At 42.1% G+C, this 27,999-nt stretch overlaps 2 protein-coding genes across 2 annotated transcripts in view; both read left to right on the plus strand.

The window, feature by feature from the left end:
• The window catches only part of ctnnd2a (catenin (cadherin-associated protein), delta 2a), a 247,828-nt gene extending 237,275 nt beyond the window's left edge, over positions 1-10,553 (plus strand). The window contains exon 25 of the mRNA XM_085762953.1: positions 10,330-10,553. Coding sequence (XP_085619079.1) covers positions 10,330-10,431 — 102 coding nt within the window. The 3' untranslated portion in view covers positions 10,432-10,553. The remainder of the gene's footprint in view (positions 1-10,329) is intronic.
• A 2,750-nt stretch (positions 10,554-13,303) lies between these two features.
• On the plus strand, positions 13,304-27,507 carry dap (death-associated protein). The gene is made up of 4 exons (XM_085762598.1): positions 13,304-13,489; positions 14,858-14,960; positions 21,306-21,348; positions 25,503-27,507. Exons 1-4 carry the CDS (start codon positions 13,435-13,437, stop codon positions 25,620-25,622), a joined length of 321 nt encoding a protein of 106 aa, XP_085618724.1. The 5' UTR covers positions 13,304-13,434; the 3' UTR covers positions 25,623-27,507.
• The last annotated feature ends 492 nt before the right edge of the window (positions 27,508-27,999 follow it).

Genomic DNA, 27,999 nt, shown 5'->3' on the forward strand with positions numbered 1-27,999 from the left:
CACTTTCAAAAAGCCTTTTTATTTTCTGTATAAAGTTCAAAGGTGATTTAGTGTGTATATTACACATGTTTTTGATGGGGCCACTTATATATGAATATATGATTTTTTTTTTCCATGACTGATTATTAACTGAAACAACAAAAAGCAACAAAAATAAGTAAAATGCAAACACAAGAAGAATAAAAAGACATCGTCAGGATGAACGTCAGTGGATACCTTTGTTTTTGCCCCTTTTCCGAGCACGAGAGGAAGCCTTCTCTCTCCATCGAGTTGATTTTGTTGTGGACATGCTCAGACAGCAAAAGCAGATCTTGGCTGAAAAGTGCTTTTTCACTGCCTAAAGAAAATATGTGTATGTTTAAAGCACTTTGGAAAGGGATGTCTTTCCCTTTCAGGGAGCCAATATGTCCGACCATGTCAACTCATCATCAGTTGAGTATAAAAACTGGTCCATCCAGCAAGAGCTACCATGAATATTGTACATCTCCTTGTACAGTAGAGATAAAGATAAAGCAAAAGACGTGACATTGTGCCAAACTTTGACACCACTTGGAAGAGTCCTAGAGGAAACTAAAGGGACATTCTGTCGAAGTTTACAGACAATGACTGGAAGACTTCCTCTGCTGTTTGTAACTTTTATTTTCTTGTGTTTTGATCAGGTGAAAACATACTTATTGCTGGGGATCATGGGGAATCACCTCCCTCCCATAGATGTACAGACCTGCCTCTCTGTGTTGGCTGAGCATGTGTGGGTGTTGGTGCGTGCGTGTGTGTGACTGTGTGTGTGTGCGTGCGTGTGTGTTTGTGTGTGGACACGAGTGCGTGCGTGTTGCTGTATGTGTGCATGTATGTGGCTGAACGTGTGTGCCCGTGTGTGTACATGTAAACTTGAGCGAGCGTATCTATGCATGCATGTGTGTAGTAGTGTGCGTATGCCTCTGTTGCGTGTATGTACGTGTGCGTTCCTGTATAAATCAATGTCCAAACAAGGCATTCCTACTGACAGTTTGTCCAGTTTTACAACAAGAAAAACCAAGGTAAAAATCACTAGAATGAATTGTTGATATAGAATGACAAATCTATAAATATATGAATATAAATATAAATATAAATATATATATATAATTTTTATGTGCAGATGTCATTGTCACTAAATGCAACAAATGTTCGCAGAGAAAAAATGATTATGTGATGTACAACAGGACTCTTGTTCACTTGACCTAAAACGTGGAAACTGCTGATCCTAACTAACCCACCATCCACCTCCCACCCCCTCCCCCCTCCCCCCCTCAATCGAGACAAAAGACAAATCCCACCTGAGGATGCTCAGGCTCTGGTGCGAGTTGTGTGTTATTGTGTGTCCATGCTTCTTAGATGACTGTGCTGAGAGAGGACCGTACTTGAACACAAGGAAAAATAAAAAGACTCTTTGCAATCAAATGGCATGGCCTCCACTACTATTGATCTTTTCACCAGATGTAGTGTTAACTTGTTCCACAGCGAGCGGCTGCCAGGTGTTTTCGCTCCGCACATAAACTGTTTTCCTCAAAAGGAAAAATTAATCAAGTGTTGCAAGTTGCACGTTGGGGGTAATCTGAGGCACTTTGATGTGTTTGCGATTAATTCACATATATGTGCCTTTTCTTTCAGCCTGTTGTTCAAAAGGGCTTCAGGTAGCTTTGAAGATCAGAGTTAACAGCACATGTCAGAACATTTTCCTTCCCACGGCCCTCCTTCCCTCCTTTGAGCCAAAAGAAAAACAATTCTGTAAAAGAAGTAATGAACGGAGGGAGTTAGGAAGTTGTTTACATAACCAATTAAATTAAAAACAAAATACAACTACATTTGTAAAAGATATTGGACGTAGGATATAGGTACATATGGATGGTGATGAACACCAACTTGAACACATCCTATACATAAGCCTCCAACAAATCCACTGTAAAAATTGATATTAGAGTGAATAAATCATGCATTTACTTGATAAGAATGTCTAAAGGTTCCTTACTTGTACTGTAGGCATTAAACTCAACTTATCTTAATTCAATAACTTACTATTTTAACAAAGAAAATCTAACCAGAAGATCCTAGCTAGAATTTTATGATATATAAGTCAAATAGAAAGAAAGTTGATTACCCATTGGAAAGTCAATGGTTTCAATCATCTTTTTTTAATTATATTTTTGGGGCTTTTTATGCCTTTATACAGTTGAGAGAGACAGAAAATAGGGAGGCAGAGAGAGGGGGAATGACATACAGGAAAGGGCCACCTGATGTGGGATTTGAACCGGGGCCGTCTGCAGCCCAGCGCCGTAACGTAACCGTGCGGGGCCCCCCCGCGGCCGTTCACCGCGGATGACGGCAGTGATGACGGGCGGGGCGAGGCGATGGCCGCGATGACGGGGGGCTAGGAGCTATCCATGGTTAGTTAAAGCTCCAGTTGGTAAGTTGACGAAAGTGAAAGTAAACTCCGCGACTTGGTCGGAAATTTCAAGACAATACTCCGTCAGGTCCCTTTATGAACCTCTGCCAAGCGCCCCACACACACACAGACACACACAAAGTAGCCATAAACGCACCCACAGAGGAAAAAAAAAAAAAAAAAAAAAGATGTAGGCTACCGTACCCATAGCACGACGTGTAGGAGCGGCGATTGGCTGCTCCTCCTGCTCCCTCTACCTGACTGGTGGAGAATCGTCGGGCGCGGTGGATTTTGGCAAATACGATTACAGGCTGTAGGTGGAGCCAGAGGAGTTGGATTTTGTCCTAAATTACTCATTTAATGTCTGACCATCAGAATATAGTGACAGTTCCAGCAAATATGACTGAATAATTGTTACCAACTGAAGCTTTAACCAAAAGTCTCTTGAAATATCAAACAAAGAGGAGAACTATGGACTGTGGAAGCTTGAATGGCCAAAATACAGAAGTTATCATGACGTGAAACAAATGTTGCAGTGTAAAAAAAAAAAAAAAAAAGACCGTTGATTCGGTGGAAACTCGGCTTAACGGGCGGGGGCGGGGCCCCCACGGCATGCGGGGCCCCCCCGCCTCGCGGGGGCTGCGGGGGTATACTTTACGGCCCAGAGTACAGTAGCCTCTACACATGGGGCGCCTGCTCAACCTACTGCGCCACTCGGCTCTCCGGTTTTAATCATCTTGCACCTCAATCTCAAACAGCGAGTGAGCCAGATCCAGGTCTGCTAGATCTCCTGCCAAAGGCTCTGGAGCTGCAGTATCCTCTTCCAGTTTTTTCTACAAGGTAAGATCTGGTTTGTCAGATAATATGCAGTTATTATTATCCTTAGTCTTACTGTGCTGCAAGGTAGCATTGGTAGGCAACTATAATGTACAGTAGGCCTACTGCTAACATTAGCAGAGCTCTGTGTGGTCCAACAAGTTTAGTCCCCACTTCCAGACATGACAGTACATCTGTAATGTAAGTGTGAAGATGAATGGAAAGCTGCACGAGTTGCACTATTGATTAGGTTATCAAATGTTTTAATGTACAATGAGTCACTGGTACTACAGTAGATTAGTAATTCCAGCCACCAGCTGTCATGGTGACAGTAGATGGACAATAAAGACATTTGATATCATAGCCTATGTAATTTATTTCTTCATAAATTATAAAAACAAATAATAATAATAAACTTTAATTCATTATTATTATGTGTCACTTTGTTGAATTAATGTTAGCAACACCATTTTTTTAAAATAACAGTTAAGTTAGTTAGGAAACAATGCAAATACAACAAACAAATGACAGACAAAAGTTTGGACTGACTTTAACTTTTGACAGGTACTGTATTGTAATTGAGAAACAGCTGCCTCTTGCCAGCTTGCAAATACAAAGTCCAATAGTCGCTCTCCCTTTAGCTCTGTTTGTGGTCTCCTACTGTCACGATCCTGTCAGTCTGTTTATTTTGGTCATTCTGTCTCCTGCTAATCTCCGTCCTCCCACCACATACCCTCAGCTTCTCCCATGTGTCCGTGATTCTGTGAACACCCACATTAACCTGCCCTCTGATCTTTCCCGCCCACCAACACACCTGTTTCCACTTTCCTCATTATCCCAGCCACTATTTAAACCTGCCTGTTCCACCTGCTCCCTGTCAGCTCATGTGTTGTTTTTCATGCTGAGGAGGCTTGTTCTGTGCCACCTGTACCTGTTTTGCTCTGTACCTGCTACCGTACTTACCTGCCTGCCTGTAAGCCGTTATTATCACCATCTCCTCATGTAGAGTAACTGAGCTGTTCCTGCCTATTTTGCCCTGTACTCTATTCTGACAGTATCAACCCGCTCCTGAAGAAAATATCTGACTGCTTACCTTCTAAATGCACCACTATGTTCACCAGCCAGTCACGGTCTGTATCTGTCTGTCGTTTGCTACTGAGCAGATAGTAAAAAATGTGGGTTTGGGGGCTTTTTTTTTCCTGAAATAGCTGCCTCCTGTGACTGGAAATGATGCTGATGCAAGCAGTGAGAGTGAACCACAGCATCGCCGTTGTGAGCTGTAAATCCAAACAGAAGAGGATTTAAGACACAAAAAAAGTTAAGAACCAAGCAGAACTGCACTAGTGTGTCATTTTAACATTGCATAGTGATCAATAGTTCAAATAAAGACAAAGATTAACAGGAATTTTAAACTCTACAGCTGCTGCATTGTATTTCATCATATAATGTAGAGTTGTTTGTGATAGTTGATCCAATGCATCTCAAATTGCATCTAGTTTGTTATACAACATATCTTTACCATTAAAAAATTAACATAAAAAAGTAGTATTGTGTGGGACAAATTGAAATACAATCCGGCATATTTACATATTTGTATGTTCATCAATGTGCACTGTCCCATCTAAGTAAACCCATAAATACAAATTCAAATTCAAGCTCTCACCCCAGTTTATTCTCTATTACATAGAAATAAGTCAGAAGTCACAGGGATGGCATGATGATATGGTGATTAGAAGATTCTGGGTTCATTTCCTTGCTTTATGGGTGGTGTTTGCATGTTCTTGTGCCTGTGTGTGTTTCCCTCCAGCTTCTCCAGCTTCTTCCCACAGTCCAGAGACATGCACACTAGGTTCGTTAGCGACTCTCTCAGATTGCCCACATGTGAGTGTGTGAGGTTGTCTCTATAGACAGTCCTGGATGTTCACCACTCTCGCCCGTCAGCTGGGATTGTCTCCAACCTTCACAGGTAGGCAGCATGTATCACATACAGTACATCTTTTGAAGCCTTGATATTCTTAGAATTGCGTAGCGAGACGACAGGGGAACAACCCAAAGCAGACTATCAATAAGTTCAGATTGCTTATACGCAGACAATTTACCACTGTTGTCTCCCTTGGCTGACAAGCGACAGTGTTAACGTCCTGATACCATCATCTGTTCACACAAACATATTCGCTAGGGGACTTGACAGACGGCCGTTTGGGAACATGTTACATAATACTGCTTTGGATATCGCCCCTGTTCACGCTCCCACTGATAATGACTCTTTGAGATGCCGTATAGTTAATGTACTTACACAGCGCAGCAGTGACAGGCATGTTTAAGCATAACAGGGGGGACTTAATATTTCACTGTAATGTTGCCCCAGAGTGACAGCAGTGGGATGTGGTTGGAGAGGTGTTAATAATAATAATAATAGAGAGACGTAAAGCCAATGCAAGGACTCCCACACCTATTGTCACTGTAATGACAGTGGACAGGCATAAGGAATGCACTAATGGAGATTTCCATTTTGTATTTTTACCATCATTTTCTACCTTTTTGTGTTGCCCCTATGACTTTGATCCCATTCATCCAAAAAAATCCATTGAACCGAACTTGCAGCATATTAAATAGATTATGCTGAGCTGGAAGTAGCAGCATTTGTTACAATCTATTGGAATTCACATCCTCCCCCAACTCTCCCTTTCTCCCTTACCCTTCTTTGATGCTGTCTAGGTTAGGCCTGTGAAATGTAGTGTTGGGTAATAACTCCATTGCGTTGATTATTAGCCTTCACAATAGAGGCAACCCTCCTCTGTCTGAGCACAGTCCCATAGTAGAAGGCTGGTATAACTTAATGTGGCATGAAAATAGCTCCTCAATTTTCCTGCACACAGCCTCTCTAGAAACTGCCCTGTTCCACCCTGCAGATGCCTCCGGCCTTCACTGTTTCACTGCCTCTCTCCCAACTGTCTCTCCCTCTAACTCTCACAGTATCCCTATATCCATTCAGCCATCGCATAACCTCAGGCTGTGGTTCAAATGTGCGTGTATGTGCGTGCACATATGTGCATGGAGGAGCATGTCAGCAGAGAGCTAGAAGGACGTGAAGGAGGGAGAAGGAGAGACGCAAAGTGAGATTTTAAGGGAAAAGGGAGACAGAAACGTAGTGGGGAGCAGGTGTAGGGTGTGTGATTTATACTCAGGGGATTTGAGCATGAAATCAATTTGTGTTTAAGGAGAAGTGAGGCTCCACAAAGCGCCACAAATAGACCTTGGGAAATTACTGCTCTCCTCTAAAAGTGAAGGAGAAGGAAGGGTGGAGCCTCAAGGAGACAGCAGGTGGTAGGTTGGACAGGGGAGAGGAAGATGGGGAGGGAGGAGAACCGAGATATTGGAAATGTAGAAATTACAGGTGTAATAACCACAATATGAGCCACAGCAGAAGGTCTTGAAAATGATGTCTGGAAAAACTGAAAAAAAGTTAAGGGAAAATCTTTCGACTCATAAAAGAATAAAGGAAAAGGAAATCTTTTTTTTTTCGGTATGTTAAGACCAGTCTGTCAACTGGGGCTGCAACAGCTGGCAGCAGAAATGAGAACTCTTATCTGTTCAGGGAAAAGCTAAAGTTCAAATTATAGCGATGAGCTGCTCAGATGTTGAGGATTTTTAAAGTTGTTAAAAACTTTACTAGTAGGCTACTTTGCATATAGACAGCACCAGGCGAATACATATGTGAAATTCAGAGACACATTGTTGATAAAAGATCGATTTTTACTGAAAAGAAATGGCTTTATGTTTGCTACTCATGATAATCCAGCTGTTTTTCTCATTTTGGCCTCATGGGGGCAGCTTTCAGGCAAATCTTGTAATTTGTTAGCGTATTAGCCTTTTCACGCACCTACCAGAAACACAGCAACATTAGCATTTGTTCAGTCATATCTTGCCACCTAATCAATATTTATGTTAGTGGGTTTGGAAACAAGAATCTGATTTTGTCTTTACAGAGTGTGAAACCCATAATTTTAATTCCTTTAAATTACAAAGTTTAGCACATATACCCACTTCAGCACTGTTTGGGAAAAAATGCCACTAAATTACATGTTAAATTAAATGCTATTTAGTTGACTGAACTGAATACTTAGGTTTGAGATTTATCAAAGTATTTTTTTCATAGAGGCATAACTGAGAAGATGCAACAAGAATGGTGAGGATGCAGTGTGAAATATGGAGGCAACTACATTACAGAGGAGTGAGATAAAATGATTGAGGAGATAAAGTGTGGTAAAGGAGGAGAGAGAGGAAAAATGGCTTTTGCAAAAAAAAAAAGAAAAAGAAGCAAAACATGACTCTAGAGCAGTCGGCCCAAATCCCCACTTATTTGAATCAAGTACACGTACCTCATTTCTCATTTCCCCCGCTGTCATAAATTCTGCTTCATCTCCTGGCTAAGCAAGAGGGAGAAGACAAATATGGCAGGTAGCCTCCCCACGGCGAGATGTTCACTACAGTTTGACGTGAGTGTTATCATGGGTCATTCACACCTGCAGGAAATGGCAGCATGTTTCAGTTTGATCCATAATAATTTGTTCAGAGAGCAGTAAGACAGAGTGGTGATGATTAGCAGCTACAGACAGACAGACAGACAGAAAACACTGGTGATGGAAAAGGTTCAGGAAATGTGAAGTATCATGATTTTTTTGTCATATCACAGTGACTGAAGAGGTCCAATGTTTAATGTGTAGTTGTGCTACATGTTGTTTTCATATCATATAGCATATCCTCCCTAACAATTGTATTTCATATAGCAATATGTTTCAGAAATTTGAACATACTTTTATTTTTCAAAAAAGAATTTCATTCTCATGAAACAAACATACTGCATTTATTTCTCAAGTCTATCTGCACTCGATGTGACATTGAACAAAATTACCTTAGACTTGTTTGCTTTGATATATTATTCAACTAAAGCAAATTTCATTAGTCGGTTAACTGTTTTGCTAATTGGCTACATTAATAAAGTTAATGTAAACCAATAGCTGCCTGTAAGAGCAGGAAAAATAGGCGACTCTACGTCAAACACTTTAAAATTATGCTAAACTTGACCAACACCTGTGGTGCGTTAATGAAGAGTCTGGAAGGAGAAAATGAAGTGTGGACATTGGTGTTAGGCAGTTCAAGGCTGTTGTGCTTACAGTAACAGTGCTTTAAGTTGAATACTAACTATCAGCCTGTTATCACATGCATATACACTGATAACATTCACTGAATATTTGTGACCTGTTTTAAGAGTGTATTCAGGCTTATTAGCAATTTGATTAATTAGTAGTTTCAAATTGAGCCACAATGTTAAAACAGTCACATGTTTCAATATTGAGGCTGATTGGTGTAGGTATAGGTCTACATTTATATAGACGCATATTTCCAGGAAGTGAAAGTCAGTGAAAGACACATGAAAGCTGCTTGAACTTTCGAGAAAAAAAAAAGAAAGCACCTGATGGACTCTCAGACTGTGAGAAACAAGTCTCTGGGCAGGTGAAACCAAGACCGACCTGACTGGTTTCAATTCTATGTGTCATGTCTGGAGGAAACAAGGCACCACTCATCACCTACCCTATTCCATCCCTTTGGTGAAACATGGTGACGGTGGTCTGTAGGGACCTGAAAATGGCTTCAGCTCAGTGGTCCCCATCCAACCTGACAGAGCTCAAGTGGATCTGCAGAGAAGAATGGCAGAAAATCCCCAAATCCAGGTGCGTGAAGCTTATCACGTCAAGAAGACTTGAGGCTGTAATCGGCGCGCTCCAACTAAGCACTGAGTAAAGGGTCTGAATCCTTATGTCAGTGTGATATTTCAGATTTTCCTTTCTCATAAATTAGCAAAAACATTTCTAAAATTTGGTTTTCTGTAATGTAAAAAAAAAAAATGAAATTGGGGGCAGGCAGGCGGGGTGGGGGTCTCTGAATATGTTCTAAATGCTGTGACACAAACACTGCAATTTTTTAATTTGATCCAGTGAGAAGAACACAACACAACCATGACACCTTTCTTCATGCTGAATAGAATTCATCAGTGACGAAAACATGCAGAGATGAGTTTTGCACTTAAATGTGTTTGCACTGCCATTAAAATGATGTTTTCCCTAGAATGCACCCAATTTCGAGGCAACAGGAAAACTCCCGCACACTAAGTTTCTTCCTTTTCTCAGTGCCTGTGAGAAAAAAATAAGCTTCAGGTTTACAATTTCCTAATTGAACCTGACTTCAGCCTGCTGGCGGGGGAGAACGAGAGCAAAAGGCGTAAACCTGTGGTGATCAATAAACCATCACATTCTTTCTAATCAGTCTGCTTGTTGCACAGCTTCTTCTCTTTCCTCTGCTCACTTTTCACCCTATTTCAGTTTGACTGTGACTGACATGAACACATGCAACTATGAATGGTTCTCTGCCTCATGCACACACACACACACACATGCACACAGACACATGCGCGCGCCATACGGCACCATGACAGGTATTGAATAGTCAATGCTACAGAGCAGCAGCCTTGGTTATTCATGTGTGATAGTGCTGCTGCTGCTGCTGCTGCACTGGCTCCCACAGAGCTACACTAACGCAAACTTCACATAGGTTTGTTAGGTAGGTTCGGTTGTATGCCAGTGTGTGTGCATGCATTTGTGTGCATGTCTGTGTGTGTATACCTGTCAGCTTGAGCAAATTCACTCACCTGTGACGTCCTCATTCTGTCTCTCCATAAGCCATCACTGAGAGTGCTCCTCTCAAAGGCCCAGGCAACACACACATACACAGAGTCATATCAGCCATGGGCAGGTGTTGAGATCACTGACTTCTGAAGAGGATTTTACCAATGGTGGTTTGAATGTATGCCATGTATTTTCACCCTTGGTAATGAATGGCCTCCCTCTTTCTCCATCTCTCATGCGTGTATGTACGTCAGAGAGGGAACAAGGCGAAGAGCAGAGAGACGGGTTGAGGGAGAGTGACGAAAAAGAAAGTGCAAGAGAGAATAAAAAATGAGCTGGATGCGGAGCCCTGTATTCGTCTTTTGCTTCTGAGTTGCGCAGTTTCTTTGTCTCTTCGTTCTTCAGTTCTTTCTGGGACATCACAGGCCAAGCTTTGGTGGAGTGACAGCAATGATGAATCCTGCAGGACACAAACTACCACATACACAACAGGAGACGCTTCTCTGATGTAGGAAGGCTGCATTGTTCCATCTAGTGGCCACATATGTACACACACTTGCGCATATTCATGGTTATACACAATGATAGGCTGGCTGACATGAAGTCAAAATCAATAAACCCATCATTTAGGACCATATTGATAGCACTGTTTCCCTTTGAAGTCTGAAAAGATAACACCAATGATGTTACTGTGATATCATTAATTTTCTGATATGTAGCATAAATCCAGTTATAATCTGAAGGATATGCGTTTACAGGTCTGAGGGTCTTCTTACCAATTGCAATGTGGAAGATGTAGTCTTTTACTTTTTTTTTATTGTAGGCTTTTCACTTGCAGGTGCATTTACATGTCATTTTATCACTCCAGAGGCAACTACATTAACACTCCACATGCAAAAATGGCTGCTAACAGGTGAGTAAAACTACAAAATCTTGGAAACCCCATGTTCAACTCTCAAATCCTGTTTTATGAATCTGTGCAAACTATTATTCAGAGATAATAATTGGGGCACAGTGTACTTCAAGTTCTTTCAAAGGTGCGTTATTACAACAGAAGAGATCTGACAGTGATGAGAGGAGACGGGAAGAGAGGTGTGACTGACATTTATACTTTCTTCTCTTCTTCAAGTTCGGAAACGAATCAGGCAGATCATCTGATGTATATGCAGAGGTCAAATTATCAAAGGGAGAGAGACACATCTGAGACAAGACTGAAGCCAAGGCTGCCACATCTTTACAATGTAGGAAGTCTGTAGGTATGAAAGCTCGCTCTGCTGTGCCCCTCTCTCTGCCAGAAACACCGCCCTGGGCTGCTGTTGTCAGAAAGGATGACATCCTAATCATCTTGTCTTGTTAAATAAGAGTTATTAAAGTCCAAACGTTTTAATTAGACATATTAATTCACCCTTTTATCAGCAGGCTGCCTCCTGACCTGCCAATGAACCCCTGGCCTTTTGATTGGTTGTCAACACCCTCCTCGGGGACATTAATGCCCAGGCAACAGATTCTTGCACTTTGATGACAAATGTGATGCTTGGATCACCTCTCCACTGCCAAGACCCATTGCTCATCAGCAGTGTGTCTCAACGTGTGTGATTCTGTGGGTGTGGAGGTGACATTAGTTGGCACACAAAATGTGAATAAACAGATTTTTGGAAATTACCTGATTGCTTCTGTATTTTTTAATATATTTCTCATTGTTTATTTGAATGAATAATTCAAAGGTAGCCTACTCAATTAATTCAAAACCATGCAGTGTCTGTGCAGCTGTATGGGTGTGTGTGGATTGCACGTGCACTGAGAGCGCCACTTGTGATAATCCAAGTGAAGAATGCAGCTGCCACTTCACACTGCAGTTATACCATTACAGAGTTGGCTATTGCCCTGTACACACACCATACACACACACACACACACACATACACACATACACACATTGAAACATATGTGCAATCATCAGATTCACCACTCCTTGGATGCAGGTTATAATACACTGCATAAAACGTTTACATAAAGCACCAACTGTAACACCCTATAGATACCCTTGTTGTATGGTGCGCTTACAGTGGCTGCAATATCAGTCTTCTGCTGACCAAATAGAAGCAAAAGTTCTACTTGAAATAAACTATTATCCTTTGTTTCATTTTTTTCCTGTTCTGTCAGTTACTCATAACACCTCTAGGCTCTCCCTGAGTTTCCCAGCTCTGCCTAGGGACACTGTCATGTCAACCATTTAATGAACCACTGTGGACTTATGGTGCAAAAGCACAATGTACTGTAGGTGAGGTCACCGCTGTTACAGATACACAGCCAGTTTCCACTTTCTCTCCCTGCTGGAGCCCCTCTCGCCTTCTCTTGTTCATCCTGCTGCTGTGATGCTATTACACCAGAGATGAAAACAGGCCTGTTCATTAGACAAAGTCTCAGCTTAATAAATGATTCCACTTAAGAGGCTGTGTATGTTACATAGTTGTCACTAGGTAGTTAAATTTGTGTCTTTTACTGTAGCTTTTATAGTCTGAGCTCTCATTGATATTTAAATGGTTTATGAAATTAATGACAACAGTATTCCCACAATTGAGTTACAATACCAGAGTCACAATTTAGCATGAGCTTGATTAGACATTCAAATTTCTTCATTATCTGTCACAAAGCACTAACCTCTCTGACACGCTGTTGACAGCTCCTTTGTGGAAATAATCACGCTTCTCGACTCATGCAGTCATTCCACCGTTCCACGGGGAGATGATTTCTTTAACACATGTGCATTCATGATTTATTAAGGTTAATTGAGATGAATATGAAATCAGACAAGAGACAACTTATTAAGAAACATATCATATAATAAAATCACAGATAGTAATAATAATCATCCACTCATTGATTTCAAATATAGCCTACTATATTGTGTGTAATGTTGTATTTGGCTATGGCTAACCCTTTGTATTCAGTTGTTGTTTTTCATGAACAGTAGATATAATAGGCTACACATCCTTGATCGTAGATATAATGCTGCGTTCAGGGATCCTGTAAACTCGGGAATATTGGGAACGACCGTCTGAGTTCCTGAAAAAAAGAAAGAAACCTATAATAAAATCACAGATAGTAATCGGAGCGGAGGACGCCATGATTGCAGCCGTCAATATGCTTCACTATCTGCTTGCGGATAGAATATCAACCTGTTCATGCCGTCAAATTATTTTTCCGAGTTAGATTTTCCCGAGTTTTTATTATTCCCGACTCTCCAAACTTCCAGGTGTTCCCTGAACGCAGCAGCAGCAAGCCACCGGCCACGACTGACGTCAGCGCGCGCCACACGTCCTGCAGTTCCTTACGGGAAGCATATGATGTCATTACGCATGGTTTCCAAACAATGCTCAGGAAGAAGCCACGTTGACGGTCCAGTCTGAAAGTGTAGCGCAATTTTTTTTTGCAGGCAGAATAAAGCGAGAATTATCTTGTCGCAGCCTCCGGTTTGTTTCTGGCTGAAGACTCCACAGCGGAGCCGACATGTCGTCACCACCGAAGGAGAAAATCGAGACCAAAGGAGGACATGCCCCCGCAGGTAAGACTCCCAGGAGTCTTGTGTTGTTTTTGCAAGCTTCCTCTAAACCTGAAGGCCTTACTGTCTGCACAGTCTCAGAGCAAAATCACATGATGATGATTTTTATTATGTAGCATCTGAAGTGGCAGATACAGTGGGGGTGGTGGTAATGCTTTTTAAGCGTTTGAAATCGCATACAGTGAAATCTGCCATTTTTGTCAATGTTGCACATTATACTTCCTGATTGGCGTTGTGGGTCTTGCAGCACGAGTAAGTAAGCGTGGGGGAATGGATATTGATGTCATTCGTGTTTATTCAAGTCTTATGTAAAGGTTAGAGCTGCAGTGGTGCGGGGGAATGGTTGCTGGATGGCGGTGACGTGGAGGTCAATGGCTCCAGCCTTGTGGATGTCAGGCTGGGAGAAAAACAGATAAGGTGTACGTGGACATGAGCGGTGAACTGGGCCACAGCAGCTGCACCACTGATAGCACAGTGAGATAACGAGTGCCCCTCGCACCCTACCTGTGATTAGTGAGGGAGGCCTAAAGCACATACAGGCTGAAGCATGTCAGGCTTTAACATAACATGCAGGTATGGTATAGCGCAGGTGTAGAAAACACTGGACATGACTGATATTATCTTCTTCTCCATAAACAGTCCTTCTGCATTGAGGTCAGAGGTCAAGGGCAGCAACAGAACAGCTGTCCTGCAGCTGCAAACTGTTGAGAATTTAGCTTGAAGACACATTTTGAAGGACGAGCACTTTCCCACACTGGTGTTATATCACTCAGTCTTGTCAGTTGAGGGTTGTCAGGCTTATAAATTACTATGGCAGCCAGCTGTGCAACTTATAAATATGACCTCTTAAATTAAACAAAGATAATGCTCCTGTCCATGAATTCCACTGTGGTGCTGAAATGTTACATAATTCGGAAACTACCAAGTAGTTCCTATTTACTCTCACTATAATGGGGGATGTCCCAACCATCTTTTCTGGCCTTTGATCCAATTAAATATCAGTATCTAAGCCAATCCAGTATGCCTATAAAACAGAGCTGTGCACTGGTAAAACTTGCATATATAACAAAATTCTGCTCAGAATAGCTTAGTTTAATTGTGTCATTCACTCTCAGGGTTAAACCATAAATCCACGTTGTGCTCTATCATGATTTAAAACCATTAAAGTATAACACAATCGCAAGTAAGTCAAAAACTGCCCATACCGGTTTTGATCTGATACTTGACATCAGGATTGTGAGTGACATGCCCACTAATTGATAATTAGCTTCTCTCACATTAACCATTGCAGGGTTATAGAAGTTGTGATCTTACTTAGTAATAATCAATGTGTATTCTTTGTGTTCCTCCTTGTGTGTGTGTGTGTTGCAGTGAAGGCAGGAGGTATGAGGATAGTGCAGAAGCACCAGGCAGCAGCAGCCGTGGCTCCAGAACCACCTCAGAAAGAAGACGAGGAGGAGTACGTCAGCAGCAGGTGAGACGCCAACGCACACGGTCACAGTGAGTGAGAATGAATAGATCTACAGGTCAGAGTCTCCGTTTTCTTGTCTGAAGTTCAATCAAAGGACCACAGAGAGACACAAAGAGATGTGAAGGTGCCACAGACTCACACCAACCACAAGACTCAAAAAATTACAAAGAAGGAAAAGAAACTCTCACAAATGATAGAAAAATCTGTAAAAATGATTTGAAAGAGGTGTAAAATAACAATAAAGAGACACCTAGCAACATGTGCACAACATTTTTTATCACTCTGAGGTGGGCGGCCTGTCAGGTTTGTGTCCTTGGACCCATTGTTTCACAATCGGTCCGTGCACAGTTAAGCACCTACACATGTTTACACAAGTAAAACTACTTCAATTCTCTCTCCAGTCTATTTGTTAAGACAAACATAAACACACAGCGTTTAGATTGAGACACCGCCTGTGCAGCGTTGGACTCTGGGGTTGTTAGTACACAACAAACAAACACATACACACACACACACCCTGCAATTTGCCAGCTAAGCAATTGAGCTACTTTAACTTTTCTATAAGGCGATACTGTAGGCAATTTCGCAGTGTGTGCTGTTGCTAGCTAATTCAGTAAACAACATAATTACCGCATAATTACAGCATTAACTTCAACAGCCCATTCAGCACTCGCTATTGTTTGCTATAAGCAGCCTCAGTTTGCATATTTTGTTCTGTTTCCATATTAGCATGTTCAGCTTTTGCTGCTTGAATGCATTGTTTGTACTGGGGTCACACTGTGTGTGGGGGTGTGTTTGTGTGTCTGCAAGTGTGAGAGTGTGTGTGTGTGTGTGTGTGTGCATCTACCCGCTGCTACGCCCACATGTGTCTATTCAATATTCATAAGGACCCCTCAGCGACGTGCGTGTCGGTACAGGTGGCATATTCACACCACATATCAGTTTGTGTGTGTGTTAACTAGTGATAAATGAGAACTGACAAGCAGTGCACAGCAGTGAGCAGGGTTCAAGAACGCCGCCAACTGTCAAGAAATTTTCCCCGCATGTGCGTTACATATGCAACCTCACGCACACGTTAAATTATTACCTCCACCGAGGAGGTTGTGTTTTCGCCCTGTATATTTGTTTATCTGTCAACAGAATTTCACAAAAAGGCCTGAGCTGATTTGCACCAAATTTGGTCGAGGGATAAGGATACGGACCAGAGAAAAGACCCGTTATGTTTTACTGTGGATCCAGTTAAATGGTCGGACCAAGGACTTAGTTTTTTTCTTAAATATTTTTTTCACATCATTATTCATTTCTCAGGAAATAATATATGGATCTTGATCTGTAACAAGACTGTTTGTCCGGCTGTATCCTCTATAGAGTTTATCCTAGTGTATTGCATGTTCTTCCTTCAAGGTGCTTGTTGAGCTTTCTCATGCAATTCAAAGCAACAGTATAAAACCCATAAGAGGCAATAAGTTGTTTCCCTTTGCTCCGTTTCCCTTTGTGCCAGCATGAGTGGCAGTAACACACAGGGCATGTACAGGAAGTGAGAAGTGAGGTCAAGTAGATAACAAAGGTACAAACGCAACATGAGAGCTTGGCTTGAACTGTTCAAAGGTAAAGACCTGCTTTAGAGGAAGAAAGCGCTGCAGACGAGAGGAGAAACATGGGTGTTAGAGCAGATGCAGGTCATCGGGCAACCGCCATTCTCACTGCATTTAATATGCACTTCCTCATTTTATTGTGTTGCATTACAGGATATTCTGTAGAGTCATGCTGTTAATGTCCCAGAATTGTGAAAAAAATTGCCCAAGTTCCTAGAGGCCAAGTTGACAAAAAACAAAGCAAAGCAGCAAGTTGTCATTTAAGACATTTAAGAAGCTGGGACCAGTGGATGTGTGGTAGTTGTGCTTGAAAAATAACCAAATCTCTCATCAAAGTAGCCGATTAACTAAAGGAGTTAGTCAGTTTATCACAACATATGTAGATTAGTAAAGAAGTGTTTTATTTGGAGTTGTTAAAAAGTGCTACAATGAGCTGTCTTTAAAATAAATGCATCATTATGGCAGAAACCCCACGAATGAGCGCTCAGATTACAGAAAAACGACTCCCTGCTGTATTTCCGATCGCATTATCTCCACACTGTTTTACATGAAGTGATGAATGTGTAAGTTGCACTGGTACAGGAGGGAAACGCCTGATTTGCAAATTAGATTTTTGCGGGGTGAAGTATCTCTTCCTGCTCATTCATAAACTGGTTACTTGTCTCACCAGAGACGTACAAGGTTTAATAGTTGCCTCAGTATTTATTCTTCCGAACATTTCCCTTTTAGAGGTTGCAGTCAAAGAAGAGGAGCCATTACTTAGGCCGTGAAAATAAATTACACAAATAGTGCATTTTAATCAGCGAGGAAGCCCACTTTAAATCAGCCTGTAGCTTGATAAACTCCTCTCGGCCTGGCTGTGTAAATGTATGTTTACCTTCCTCGCGTGAAATGTTTATCTTGAACTAAAAATTATGTGTCAGCGCATCCGCAGAAAAAAAAAGATGAGAGTAACTCATCAGAGTAACTGCACTCTATCAATAATAACAGTCGGTGAAACTCTCTGACTCACTCACACTGTCAGTCCCTCTCGGTGTCACACTGATGGACATCTAGCAGGTGGCTACTGGGTAAATTTCACATTAGTAGCAGCCAGTGGAGCGTTGTAGTCAGGGGAACACCTGCCGCACCCAATCTAGCTAAGATGGACAGATGGGGCAGAGAGGGAGAGATAGGTGGCTGGGATTATGGCGAAGAAGGAGAAGAGGGAAGGATCGGTTGTGGTATGGAGAGCGAGGAAAACGACACGGTGATATGAAGACATGAAGGGAGAGGAGGAGTGATGGAGGACGGAGAGAGAGGTAGCTAAGTGTGAAATGCAGGCAAGAAGGGGAAAGCATTAGTTGGAGCAAACTGGTGACCCAGCAGAGGCTTCCTGCTCACTGACTGTCAGGTGAGTGAGTTCCTCAAACGCATCAGCAGCAAAATCCACTCAACGTACAGATAGAGCGTTTCTTGGATCCTGCAGAGAGAGTTGGAGAAAGCAGAGGAGCCAAACAGACCAACATAGGGTTGTTTCATCAGGCAACATGTTGCTTAATATTTGCAAGTGAATATTTGGTTCATGAGCTTATCGCACGTCGTCCGCGTGATGGGCTCGATGTGTTAAAAAAAACTCCATTCAAGGAGGTCACAGGCCTCGTGGCAGTTGCACTGTCACGTCTCCCACATAGTTCTGGTGAGAGGTGGGTTTGTTCCAGAGGCTGAGAAAAAAAGAGCGGGTGGAGCTGTGTGTGTGCGTGTGTGTGTGCGCTCGACTGAATCACTGCACACACGCGCACACACATTTGCACGCTGTACGTAGGAACTGTGGTGAAATGTGCAGTTAGCTGACAGCTCATGGTGAAAAGTTGAGAGAAGAGAGAGGCGGGGGGAGGAGAAGAGGAGGGAGGAGGAGGGGGAGGGAAGAAAGGCAACAGGCATCAGTTTCTATGGCAACCATCACCTCGCCCACGGCAACAAACTTCCTGTTCTGCCGAAGCAAAGAGAGAGAGAGAGAGAGAGAGAGATGGGTGGGGTTGTGTGGTGGTTTTTTAAAGCTGAAACTCTGAGAAGGAAAAACCACACGGCTGCTTGAACGTACATTTTCTCTCTTAGTTATTTGTTCCGATATTCAGTGTGCGCCGTCTTCCGATCTCCCCTCCTCTCTTCTCCCTCGTTCTCTTCCTCTTTTTCACTCTTTACTCCTCTTCTCTCCTGGCACAAAGCAAACTCCTCCTCAGGATTCCTCACAGCTCTCTACTGCCCCCTGCAGGCTCCCTCCTCCTCCTCCTCCTCCTCCTCCTCCTCCTCCTCCACACACAGCCACCTTCCTAACAATCACACCAAACTACAGTGGAGACCTCTGTCACTTTTGGTTTGTCTCTGTGTGCATGCGTGTGTGTGTGTGCATGTGCCTTTTTTAGGTTTTGCTTCCTTTTTCACCAGCTAGGAAAACGTATGGACAAAAAAGGCTTCAGTATCTAATGGCAAATAATTTTATAGTGCAGTTTTGTTAAGCCCAGATTAAAAAGCCTTAAACTCTGTTTATTGAGCATGACTAAAACCTGACATGTGTCTGTCTGTTCTCTATGTATTTACCTGTCAGGTCAGGTTAAAAGCTGACACACCTCATTTTCTGTTTGACTTTAAAACAGGTTTTTTACATGTTTCAGGGAGTCATATTCTTGTCAGCTGTCTGTCCCTCTGACAGGCTCACACCCCTCAATCCTGTCTGTCTTTTTTTTTGACATATCTAACCTGTCTGTCTCTCTGGCCTTAAACCACAACCGCAGTAACCACAGGCAGAGTCTGATACTAACATGCTTCAAATGCAACAGTGACATTTCTTCCCCCTCTTCATCCTTGGTTTTGTTTTCTGCCTCGCCCTCCTTCGCAGGATTCATCTTCAGATTGCACAATGGAGACAGACATTTAACAGAATAGAGTCGTGACAGCCCAGCGTGGGGTGGATACCAGCCCACACCGTCTCAGTATGTGAATACATATCCAACTGAGCGTGCCTGTTCACCTCAACCCCGCTGCGCCTCACCTCACTGTAGCTGGAATTGAATTTGTAACAGAAGCAGCCACTGTACAGACGTACGGCATCTCTATGCACCACGACATGTGAGGAGACGTGTGGAGAAAGATTTAGAACATAAATGACATATAAGATAATTTACACATGTGCACTGTTCAGAATGTGTTTCTGTCTTCATTAGGCTGACTCATGCTGGATGTTAATCAGCTGCTTTACAGCTAAAAGAGCCCGTTGGAGTAAATACTAATGTTTGCATGGCACCTTTCAGCTTCATGGTTCTCTGTCAGATGTGTTTAAGATGAAAGTTTGTCCAGCAGGTTGTTGTGCACAGACGTACATAATAAACCACCTGTCAGTATTTCCCACAGTTTCCTTCATTTGGCTCTTGCCATATGGAGATTTTTTTCTCCATTTGTTCATATATTGTTAAATAATTTAAAAATCTCTGCTTTCAAGCCAAATGTTTGGGGGAAACACAGCAAGACCACACTCACAGCCAGCAGGACGTTAATTTGAATTAGGATCTCACGGTGTTACATGCTATAGTTGAATTAATTGAATCGGTAATAGAAAAGCTCTCAACCCAACGTTTTGACAAGAGGAATAATGAGTGAAACTCCACACATTTCAAGCCGTCTTTTAATAGCAAGGTAAAGATTCTCATCGAGATAAGCACAGTACCAGGAGGCTGTTCGGTGCCAAGATGCTGATTGCGGAGATTTAATTAAAAAAAAGTTGTGCATGAATCCTCAAATATTGGAAAATAAGTAGCAGATGTTTCGGATGTGGTGGAATCCAAAGTGGCTGGCGATGAGACTCTGAGTGCTGAGGCTGCAGTTTGTCATCGGTGTGAGGAACTCTGGTAGTTAATCAGGTGGTGAGCTCTGAGTTGTCCACGCTAATGTCTTTGAGTGGCTGTTTGAAGGTGGCTACTACAACTGTGCTCTTTTGCCGCGGGTGACATCGCCATAAAATTAGACGGCGCTCGTTTGTCATGTCAAGGTCGATACTTACCTCAGGTTCCGCATTCCTCCTCCTCCGCCTCCTCCTCATCTTTTTCTCTGCCTCCATCCCTTCCACTACGTCTGAATGAGCTCTCGTCTCCTCATCTCTCCCCCATGCTCTTCTCCTATCTAACAGCCCATTATTATATAGGTGCTTTCTCCTGCATCCTCCTCCTCCTCCATCTCTCCCTGACCTGCCTTCGCCTCTCATCTCCCTTTTTTCATCCCCCTCTCTCCACTCTCCTCTTCTCCTCCATCCCAAATCCTTTCTTTGTCACCACAGTCCTCTATTACTCCCTTTTCCAACTTTCTCTCCCTACCTCTCTCCCCTGCTCTTCTCTCCTCATGCTTTCCATCCAGAAGCTGTGAACCCCAGTGTTCGGCCAGGATGAATGGGAGCTATTTAAACCGCTGGCAGGTCCATCCGCGGTGTGTGTGTTCATATGAGTGTGTGTGTGCATTTGGATGTGTGTATGTGAGAGACTGAAATGGTGGTTATGTGTTATGACAACTTTGGATGTCCGTGTTTTGGCTTTGTGTTACTTTTGGGAGCCTTAATGCTGCCTTTTGTAAATATTGCTGTACTTTTAACCTGCCTAGAATATAATTAAATTACACACAATCACCACAGAGTAATATACCTGGAGTACACACTCTCCTTATGGTCTTTATATTGTTATGAACTCTCAGGTAATTTGTTTTCTTTATCTCTTTTTCTTCTGTTTAGTCCACCAAAGGTCCCAGTGATCGTGTCTGGAGTGGTTACGAAGGTAAGATACACACACATACACACACACACACACACTACAACCACTAGTGAAATAAGTATTATAAGATGGTTTGCTTCTGGGACATGAGCACTACAGGGAGAGGTGGAGGCTTAGTGCTGAGATAAAGTAAGATAAATAAAACTGGGAAGAAAACCAGTGAAGAAAAAAATGAGATAAAGTGTTTTTTTTAATTACAAGTATAGCGTGAATTCTGTAATAGAATAACTATCTATAATCAAAGTTACGAAAAAGCACATCAAGTTTAATAAAGATACTTGAGGCTATTTAAATGGTTCATTTTAGGCCTCCTTTTTTATAATCCAGCCCCAAAAACTACATAAAAAAGATATTATCAACACCCCTTGACAAAGAATAATTATCTTGCTGTATAAACAGCATAAAGTCTACACTCTAAAACAATGTACATTAGTTTAATGTCACATATTAAAATGTTATATCCAGTTTATTCTCTCAACAATGTGATGAACCCCCGCCACGTTTTACAGCACGGAAAATGACCACAGTTAAATCAATACCTTTCATACAAGGCTTAAAAAAGCAAAACAAAACAATAACAAGCTTCAAATAAACCAGTTGACCAAGTGCAGCAGCCAGTGTGTTTGTGTGTTTTTTGCAGGTTTTATCACTCTTGCCCTGCCGCTTTGAGTTGTTGAACAAAGTCTGTGGATATCTGTGCGTGTTTGATTATTGTTTGACCGTATATCTTAGATTTACTGTGTGAGAGTATATGTATGTGTACGTGTATGTGTGTACTGTACGTCCCCGTGGGGCGGTGGGTGGTGAAAAAATGTCCTTGACTCCTGGAAAAGGCTCCGCTCTCTGCCTCGTGTGTCTGTGTCTGAGTGTCAGACCAGGCAGATTGTTTGCGGAAGATTGCAGTGATATGGGCAAGGTGGCAGGCATCCCATTTATCCCCTGATCCTCCTCTAGCCTTCCCATTCGGCCCCTATCACTGCCATCAAACCCAGAGGCGAGCACTGCACAAAGCCTCAGAAAAGCCTTTTAGGAGCTAAGTGAAACACTTGTGTGTGTCTGTCTGTGTGTAGACTTGGCGGTCCGTCTGCTGTGATATGTTTTCTTTTTTTAAATGCAAAAAAATAAATAAATAAATAAGACATTTCCTTAGCTATGTATTCTCTATTTTCTTTCCCAGAGTAGAATGAGATTCTAAATTGTGCCCATCTAATAAACATTACTTGATCTGAGGTAGCAGAGGCTTCACAAACCGAAGCCGAGGCTGTAATGGAAAAGTGTTGCAGTCAGATCAGGAAATAAACATGTTCCTTCCTCGTGTCCCGAGATGCTTTCTTTGGCTCAGACCTCGTTCCTCTCTCCCAGCCTTGATCACATGTCACCAGCAATTCCCATTCTGAGCTTCTAAATAACCACACACGAGTCATCCTCACATCTCGGTGAAAGAAAAAGATTTCTAGACTGGGTATCAAAGGAAGGTAAATGGGTTTTGATGGTTTTTTTTATTGTAGATGGGCAGTCATTCTCATTAATTCCAAGAAGGGTTACATTGCAAAGGTCAGCCTTTAGGTTCTTTTAAGCATGAGAGGAAAATTAAATATCAAGTGAAACATTTCCATTTCAGAATAAAATTGACCCTCAAAAAATATCTTAAAAAGAGGAGTCAGAATTTGTCCATTTTAAATGTGCTGTAAGAAAAACTTGCAAATATCACACTACTTCTGATAGCCGTGTACTGGAATGGTGAAAATGCAGCATTGAGCATGCCTAGCCAATCGCCACGGCTCTGTTTACAGTATTTGGCAGTAATGGCGTTAATTTGTTGCGTTCCTTCTCATACCTCTGCTTCAGTGGGATGCAGAGAGAGAGAGAGAGAGAGCGAGCTTTTAGCTTCAGAAGAGAGAAGAAGGGCAATTGGAGGTCAGATCCATCCACATCCCAAGCAGTTAGCTGTGGAATTGGCTTTAAATGAAAGAAACGCACACACTGTAAATGTTTTGTGCCCACCTACACACACACACAAGCAGAAAAACTAGTGCATGGCCACACATACCGAACTGAACCAGCACACACACACACACAGAGTGAGGATTAGGGTCAAGCAAGGATGGGGTGGGTGAGTAAAGTTCAGCGAAAGGCTCAGCGATGCAGGCAATGTGTGTTTCCATGTGTGTGTTTTTGAGGAGCGGCCGGTGATTAAATTGGTTTTATAACTTTATATATGTGTACATCTTAAGAATGCAGAATATGAAGGAAGGAGCCATGTGTTTAGTCATTATTATTTCTATGCTGGAGTAATAACGTTCACATATGGCAACATCTGGACAGATGTCAGCAAAATACCAACTTAACTTAGCGCTGATGTCTCGTAATGGAGATGAAAGAATTAAAACTGTCAGTAATAATCCACTTAATCATTCATGCGGCAGAGTAGTGTGTGTTTAATGTGTGCTGCTTTTCATGAATGCTGCCTCGTCACATTGAAAAAAATGTTTCTCCCACATGAAGAAGGCAAATGAGATAAGTGAAGTATGAGGAAACAGGCAGATTAAGGTGAGGAGCGAAAACTGGTCACAAACCAGTGGAGAATGTGAAAGACACTGAAACACTTGGCGTGAGAAAAGAAAATGCCGCCGGTGAGGGTTTAAAAAAAGAAAGAAGGAAAGGAATTGAGTCATTATTGTAGAAAGTCGCCGATTAAAATTCCACATTCCTCTGTGAACGATCAAATTCCTGCTTTGATCCGATTTAGATGCAAGGCTGTTTATGGGCATTTTTCTTGGAATAAGAGATTGAGGTTGCAGAGCAGATGAGCGCGGAGATAAGTGCTCCATACTGTACCCTTCATGCACTTTGGGGATTTCCTCATTGTTATTATGATTATCAAAGGCAGAGGATTTTAATACGGGTCATAGTTCAGGTTCACATACTGCACACATGTATAGACGCAATTTACACACTGTATTTTGAAGCCTCTGACTTAATTTCACAAACCCACACAAGGTTAGCTTTACATAGAGCCAGAACTGTATCCTCTGCATTGATGATTTCCAGCATTGCTCTTATTTTCTGAACATGAGCCATAATGAGCCTCTCACTGGAAACATCCACATCACTGCGCCGCTGCTTAATAGTTAACTGTGTGGTTATTAAGTGCACTGTATGTAGTTTCAGTGGCAGCTTTATTTTAAGAGGTAAGAAGCAGCAGAGCCTGTGGGGGTGGTATCATCTAAAAGTTTAGCTGCAGTATCTTCCCAGCGCACAAATAAAAGATGAAGTGATTGAAGAGAAACGTTTTCCCCATGTGGTTTGAGTAGGTGAAATGTTCACAGACTCCACCAATTTTCTACGCACCGTCATGCCAAGGAAGGGTTGGGAGAACTTTCAGAGTCATCAAAATGCTTTTGGAGTTCCAGGGGGCGACGGATTTTCATATAATGGCAGCGGATAGAGCTCACTTTTGAATCATCCAAAACACACACTATGAAACATCCAGATACCTCCATACTGCTCATCCGTACTGACCCAAGTGTCCTGAAGCCACCACATGAAAAAAATGTCCGGAAAAAATTAATTTGATCTCTGTTTTTAGCCTTTTTGTAGTAGTAGCTCCCAGTGGCTCTGTTGATGTTTGTGCACATGTGCGAGATTTGCTGCGAGAGTTTACATCATACATCCAGTGGTTTACAACAACAAACATCAACAGAGCCCCTGGGAGCTACTACTACAACAAAGCTAAAAACAGAGATCATAAAAAAAGAACAACTTTTTCATCAGTCAGTACGGACGAGCAGTATGGAGATATTTGGATGTTTCACAGTGTGTGTTTTGGACGATTCACAAGTGAGCTCTATCCGCCGCCATTATATGAAAATGTGTTGCCAGCCGGACCTCCCCTGGAACTCCAAAAGCGATTTGATGACTCCGAAAGTTCTCCAAACCCTCCTCATGACGGTGAGTAAAAAATTGGTGAATTATCGATTTTGGGTGAAGTATCCCTTTAAATTCCTGCACTCAGGGAATAATCATCATCTTACCCATGAGAACTGAACAATTGTTCCAGTGTAGTTCCATGTTAAGCTGTGAGCTTGTGAGTTTCTGAGCCTTCATTGAATTCTTCTCTATTCGCTCTAACGTCCTGCTGACTTTGTTGTGTTCAGGGTGATAAGGACTTCACCCCGGCAGCTGCACAGGTGGCTCACCAGAAGCCCCAGCCTTGTATCCCCAAGCTGCCCACCACCCAGCACATCAACCAGCACATCCACCAGCCCCGCAAGTGAGCCAGGCAGCAGGCTACAGTGGCTACGCTAACTCCACCAGCCGGCCTTCTCAATGGAACACATAGGATGATGAAGATGTTTCCCCACCGGGCGCAGATCTCCTCTAAATAATCAGAGTAATTTTCATTTGCCTGACACCTAATGCCAATACAGCCATTCTAGAAGTCCCCACTCTCTCTACACCTTTGCTGCTTTTGGTGCTGGACTCTTTGTTCTACAATTTTTGGGTCTTCTCCTTTAAGAGGTATTGCTTTGACAGTCGTATAGTTTCCAGATGGTTAAAGTGGGCAGAGGGGCTTCTAAGATGGCTTTCGTTCTTGGATTAGATGAGCTGAGAAATCGATCTTATTATATATATATATATGTGAGTCTGCGGGGGGTGGGGGGACTCTCACGCCACCAAATGTGCTGACCAATATCGCATCATTGCAACCAGCCAATCACAGCGACCCCGTCAATCAGGCCAATTAACTAACCAACCAATCACCTCACAGTGATGAGCCCAGGCTCCAACCTTCTACCTATGACCTTCACACAGACCAGAAGAACCAATCAACCAACCAATCATGTGGTGGACACCAGTTACATGATCATCATCATCATCACTACAAACCAAAAAAAACAAAAACAAAAGAACACACAAACATCTTTTAAATTACTAGAATCAGTTCAATGTGACTGAGACTGTTGCCAAAGCGCACATGTACGGCATTCACCAGAGAAACTGCAGCTACACATTTACATATCAGCGTTAACCAATTATTATATCAGATATCCAAAGGTCCAGCAGCTTTTGTCCATAAGAGTCCTCAAATCTCCATCAGAAATATCCACCTAGGTTACAGACGTAGTGATTGATTGGCCTGTAAAAAATGTGTAAATACACTTACACTGGAGCACAAACTGGACATTTTATAGAGGCCCTGTGAGGAAAATAAATAAGATATTGTTCATATCCTGACTCAAGATGCTACCTAGACTTTAAGCAGAGGCTGAACCAACTTAGCCTTTGCAACAGTTTCCTCCTATGTAACTGGTTCTTAAGTTTATTTAAAGCAGAGCCTCCCTCTTTTCTGACCTGCTCTTTCTGCAGTGTTAACGATTTCATTGCATACTCCACCTGCTTTCCTTTCTAAGTGCCTCATCTCTTAGATTTGAGGGACATTTTTATCTGCACACAAGCGTCAACTGGAATGAAAACGCAGGTGAAATCGCGATGAGATCTAAAGAAAGCTAATTGCTGTGAAGCAGCTGCAGGTTGATTTGTGTTTACATTAACATTGACCTTAACATCACAAGGGAGCATGCTTCGTTACATAGCTGAACAAAACATTGCAGAGAGGAGCTGTTCAGAACAGTGTGAGGCTCTTAAATGTAAAGTGAAGGTAAAAGCGTGGACGTCTTTGGTAAAAAAAAATGCACAAGGGCAGCAACAGTGAATTTTACATTCCATAGAGAAGTGATTAAACAGATACTGTATGTCGACCATTTGACGGTTTATCAGTCCACAGAAAATGCAATACATTTAATTTCAAGCCAGGGTGTACACAAAATCTACAAATGATACATATCGACACACGCATGCACACACAAACACACACACCACCCTTTTCCTTAATCACCCGTTCCCTTACACTCAAGTGTTATTTGTTGCAACACTAACGTTCAGGTTTCCAGAAAAGAAAGAAATTTACCTTGCCAAGAATGAATGATCTCCTGTGTTAATTTAATTAAGTTTAAAAGAGTTTTATTTTTTTGTTTCTCTCAGTTTTTTTTTTTTTTCATGAGTAAATTGTTCAAATTGTACAAATCTTTAGTCATTGAGTGGACTTAGGTATTAGGTGTGGTTGTCATAGTAAATAAAGATGTAGACTATCTTGAAAAATACAGTTTTCTGCTTGTCATTTGTTGTCTGCAAAATTTAAACTGACACTCAGATGAAATCACCTTAAAAAAAAGGATGTCTAGCTCAGCGCTAAATAAGGAAAATGATATGGTTTCAATATTTTATACACTTCAGAGAAAGAACGTGTTTTCAAAAAGTTCAAACTAGTCTCGCTCATCTAGAGTATTTTAGCATCCCATGGTGAATTAGCACCCTGCACTGAGGGATTAGGGCTCAGCTGGTGTTTTGAAATGAAACAGAAGCATCTCTCCAAGAGCTGTCTGCTGTTTTTCCCTTCAGCATACACACACACACACACAAAACACTGTGCACCAGGTGTTAGTGCATGTAATCCATCTTTACACAAGCATCTGCAACCAGATGTTCTGTCAGCTTACGTTATCCCAGTAAACCAGCCAGCGCTGGCTTAGTTGGTGCGAATCTCTGTCAGCAAGCCGAAACACCCCATTAAAGAAGACGCAGTCTCCTTGA

The sequence above is a fragment of the Trachurus japonicus genome, chromosome 20, assembly GCF_045865225.1.
Source record: "Trachurus japonicus isolate A0001 chromosome 20, Traja_1.0".
In the NCBI taxonomy this organism is placed as follows: domain Eukaryota; kingdom Metazoa; phylum Chordata; class Actinopteri; order Carangiformes; family Carangidae; genus Trachurus; species Trachurus japonicus.

Bases quoted from the DNA above. Each gene is read 5' to 3' on its own strand.
- dap (XM_085762598.1), top strand. From the start codon at position 13,435: ATGTCGTCACCACCGAAGGAGAAAATCGAGACCAAAGGAGGACATGCC. The intron at 14,961-21,305 runs GTGAGACGCCAA...TCTTCTGTTTAG, and splicing joins GAGGAGTACGTCAGCAGCAG to TCCACCAAAGGTCCCAGTGA. The intron at 21,349-25,502 runs GTAAGATACACA...TGTTGTGTTCAG, and splicing joins TGTCTGGAGTGGTTACGAAG to GGTGATAAGGACTTCACCCC.